This window comes from Mycetomoellerius zeteki, unplaced genomic scaffold (genome assembly GCF_001594055.1).
Source record: "Mycetomoellerius zeteki isolate Tzet28-1 unplaced genomic scaffold, Tzet1.0 scaffold119, whole genome shotgun sequence".
In the NCBI taxonomy this organism is placed as follows: Eukaryota; Metazoa; Arthropoda; class Insecta; order Hymenoptera; family Formicidae; genus Mycetomoellerius; species Mycetomoellerius zeteki.
Genome location: NW_017256116.1, coordinates 434,358 through 437,578, shown reverse-complemented (window position 1 = coordinate 437,578; position 3,221 = coordinate 434,358). Strand labels below are relative to the sequence as shown.

Genomic DNA, 3,221 nt, shown 5'->3' with positions numbered 1-3,221 from the left:
GATCCGTAAGCGCTCGTTGCTATTGGTGTATTCTTTTAGATCATCCAATAGCAGTGAGAGCTCACTGATCCGCTCCGCAACAGTTGAGTCTGCTGAACGCGACCAATCTTCAATGCGTAGTCTGATTCCGGCCTAAGCGTTGCGATCCAATCAACATCAAGCTAGCTCAACTCTGATTGGACTGCAACGCTTGCGACACGCTTGCGACGCTGCGATGCGACTAACGTAGAACCAACGTAATGAAAATAAAATAAATATTGCCCTTTTATGTGAACATCGCTGCGTCCGTTCTGTCGTTGGGTACGCGCGTGGACGTGAGGACGAGGACTGGTGAGGACCGTCGAGCGGTGCTAGGACTACTAGGAATTCAATTAAAGTTACTATCCCAATTAACGTGGACTCACCGGCAGCGCCGCTCGTTTTCAGAACGCGACGCAGGGGGTTGCCCTTACGTGGATAGATTAAATTATCATTATTAAATAATTGAATAGCACGTCCTCGCTGTTTACGCCGCGCCAATCATCTGGGGTTCTCTGAATTAACTTTTTCTCGTACCACCGGTAAGACAAGCTTTTTTACATTTTTTTTAGTGTAAAAAAACTTAGAATTTATTATTTTGATATCACTATGCAATACCGATTAATTTAACTAAAAAGTTTATGTAAAATATGCATCACGCCACAGTCACAATGTCTGCGAGGGTGTGTGTGTGTGTGTATATATATACGATGCAAGTTTGAGGTTAAGTTTCGCATGACTGGCTCATTCTGTCTCTCGGGTGCATCGATTTTAGGGATACAATTTTAATTGCTTTAAGAACTGTTCTAAAAAACTGCTGTAAGAAATTGCTTTAATGTTTTATATATATATGTTATATTTTGTGAATCTTTTAGGTTTTTTGTTCATTTATTTATTTCACCATGTGCTTCAAGTCATTAGGCTTAAATGAATTAATGGATTAGGCGAAGGTATTCTCTCATTTCAGTTTTTCATTTTTCAGGAATATGAAATGGCAAGAATCGTAGCGTGTGTTGTGTTAGTTTGCCTAAGTGCGTGTTGTGTATTAAGTGCAGATGAAGACAGTGATGCAATACAGAAGCCAACTTATAAAAGTCCGGAACCTTCCGGTTTCGTTCACCTAGCAGAAAACTTTGACAGTGAGGAGAGATTTAGGAATTTATGGATATTGTCAGAGACGAAGAAGGATGGCATTGACGAAGATATCGCTAAATATGATGGTTAATATTAAATTTTTGTACATCCTTTTGTTATTATACCCTAGTAGCAGAATTATTGGTACAATATTATCCAAATATTAGCCCAGTATGTCCCTAATATTTGACCAATATGACGCCAACTAATTGCTAATAGGATATTCTCTTTGTGTAAATTTAATTTGAAAAAATTGACTTTATTGTTTGTCTTTTTGTTATTTGTTAGGAATTTGGTCCATCGAGGAACCTAAGAAACATAGCGAGGATGGAGACTTAGGATTAGTGCTTAAAAGCAAAGCTAGACATGCTGCCGTTTCTACTGCATTAACTCAGCCATTTTATTTTGAAGACAAGCCTTTAGTTGTACAATATGAAGTTAATTTCCAAGAGGGACAAGAATGTGGTGGTGCCTATCTTAAGTTGCTTACACTAGATGATAAATATGCGGACTTGAAACAGTTCCAAGATAAAACACCATATACCATAATGTTTGGGCCTGATAAATGTGGCAACGATCATAAGGTATGCAAGATGTGTGCTTTATTAATTTTGTCTTAGTTTAAATATGACTTGATATACAAAATGTATGAAGATTCATCTGATGTTTATTTTTTTTTTTCTTCAGCTTCATCTTATATTTCGTCATAAGAATCCACTGAATGGTACAATCACAGAGAAACACTGTAAAAAATCAAAAGACCGAATGGAAGATTACTTCAAAGATAAAAACCCGCATTTGTATACTCTGATCCTACGGCCTGATAATATGTATGAAATCAAAGTAGATAATAAACTTCTAAACTCGGGTTCGTTACTAGACGATTTCGCTCCTCCTGTGAACCCGCTTCTAGAAATAGAAGATCCTGATGATAAACAGCCTGAGGATTGGGATGACCGAGAAAAGATTCCTGATCCGTTGGCGGAAAAGCCCGACGACTGGGACGAAGATGCTCCAGCACAGATAGTTGACGAGGAAGATATTATGCCGGAAGGATGGCTCGAAGACGAACCGCCGATGGTACCGAATTCAGATTCGGTTAAGCCCGATGATTGGGATGTCGAAATGGATGGTGAGTGGGAGCCTCCGGAAGTACCAAATCCAAGATGCGCGAATGTTCCTGGTTGTGGACCTTATAAGCAGAAAATGAAGAAGAATCCACGATATAAAGGAAAATGGTTGGCGCCACTTGTTAACAATCCTAATTACAAAGGGAAATGGAAGCCTAGACTTATAACCAATCCTGATTACTTTAATGACGAACATCCGTTCAAGATGTTACCAATTGTATGTAATGAACAGAATGTTTCTTAGTAAACTCTTGTAAATTCTTGTATAATATATGCAAATGTGTTTTATAGAGTGCTATTGGTTTTGAGCTGTGGTCGATGTCTCCTGACATATATTTCGACAATATAATTATAACAGATGATGAAAAAATTGCGAAGAAATGGTCGGATGATACGTTTGAGGTTCGACGTATTAAAATTGCTGAGGAAAATGTAAGTACCCTTTTATCTGTGATCTAAAGATACTTTTTCTTATAAAACAATAGTGATATTAATTCCCGAAATAAATAAATTAATCTAGTAAAAAGACTTAATGCTTTGGGAATTAGCGCTGTTTTAGCTTTTCGTGTAGAAATTAAAATTTCTACACTTATACAGGGTGTTTCCAAATTAAATGGCAAAACTTCGGGAGCGTGTAGAGGAGTAAAAAACTAAGAAAAAAAGTCCTATAGACATATGCTCCTTTTTGCTTTGTTTCGCAGGAAATCACGAAAAAAGAAAAAAATATATTTAATTTATTATTTTAATTATTTTATTTATAAACTTTTTAATGAAGATTTTGTTCGAAATGTGCACCTCTTGCAGCAATACAAGCATTGCATCTGTCAAACACGGCTCTTGTAGCAGCCAGGCACTGTTCTTGCGATATTCTGTTCGCTGCAGCTACGATACGATTTCTCAAATGTTGCTCTGATTGAATAGGCGAAGAATAAACTTCTT

The 3,221-nt window shown here is 37.3% G+C and overlaps 1 protein-coding gene across 2 annotated transcripts in view; it reads left to right on the top strand.

The window, feature by feature from the left end:
* Positions 1-3,221, top strand: part of LOC108730639 (calnexin) — a 10,107-nt gene that overhangs the window by 2,691 nt on the left and 4,195 nt on the right. Inside the window, exons 1-5 of one of the 2 annotated variants that reach the window (XM_018460462.1) lie at positions 287-560; positions 1,001-1,238; positions 1,441-1,736; positions 1,840-2,499; positions 2,574-2,714. In XM_018460462.1, the coding sequence (XP_018315964.1) occupies positions 1,010-1,238; positions 1,441-1,736; positions 1,840-2,499; positions 2,574-2,714 (1,326 nt within the window). In that variant the 5' untranslated portion in view covers positions 287-560; positions 1,001-1,009. Of the gene's footprint in view, positions 1-286; positions 561-1,000; positions 1,239-1,440; positions 1,737-1,839; positions 2,500-2,573; positions 2,715-3,221 lie in introns of those variants that run through there. The other variant, XM_018460472.1, reaches the window with a different exon arrangement.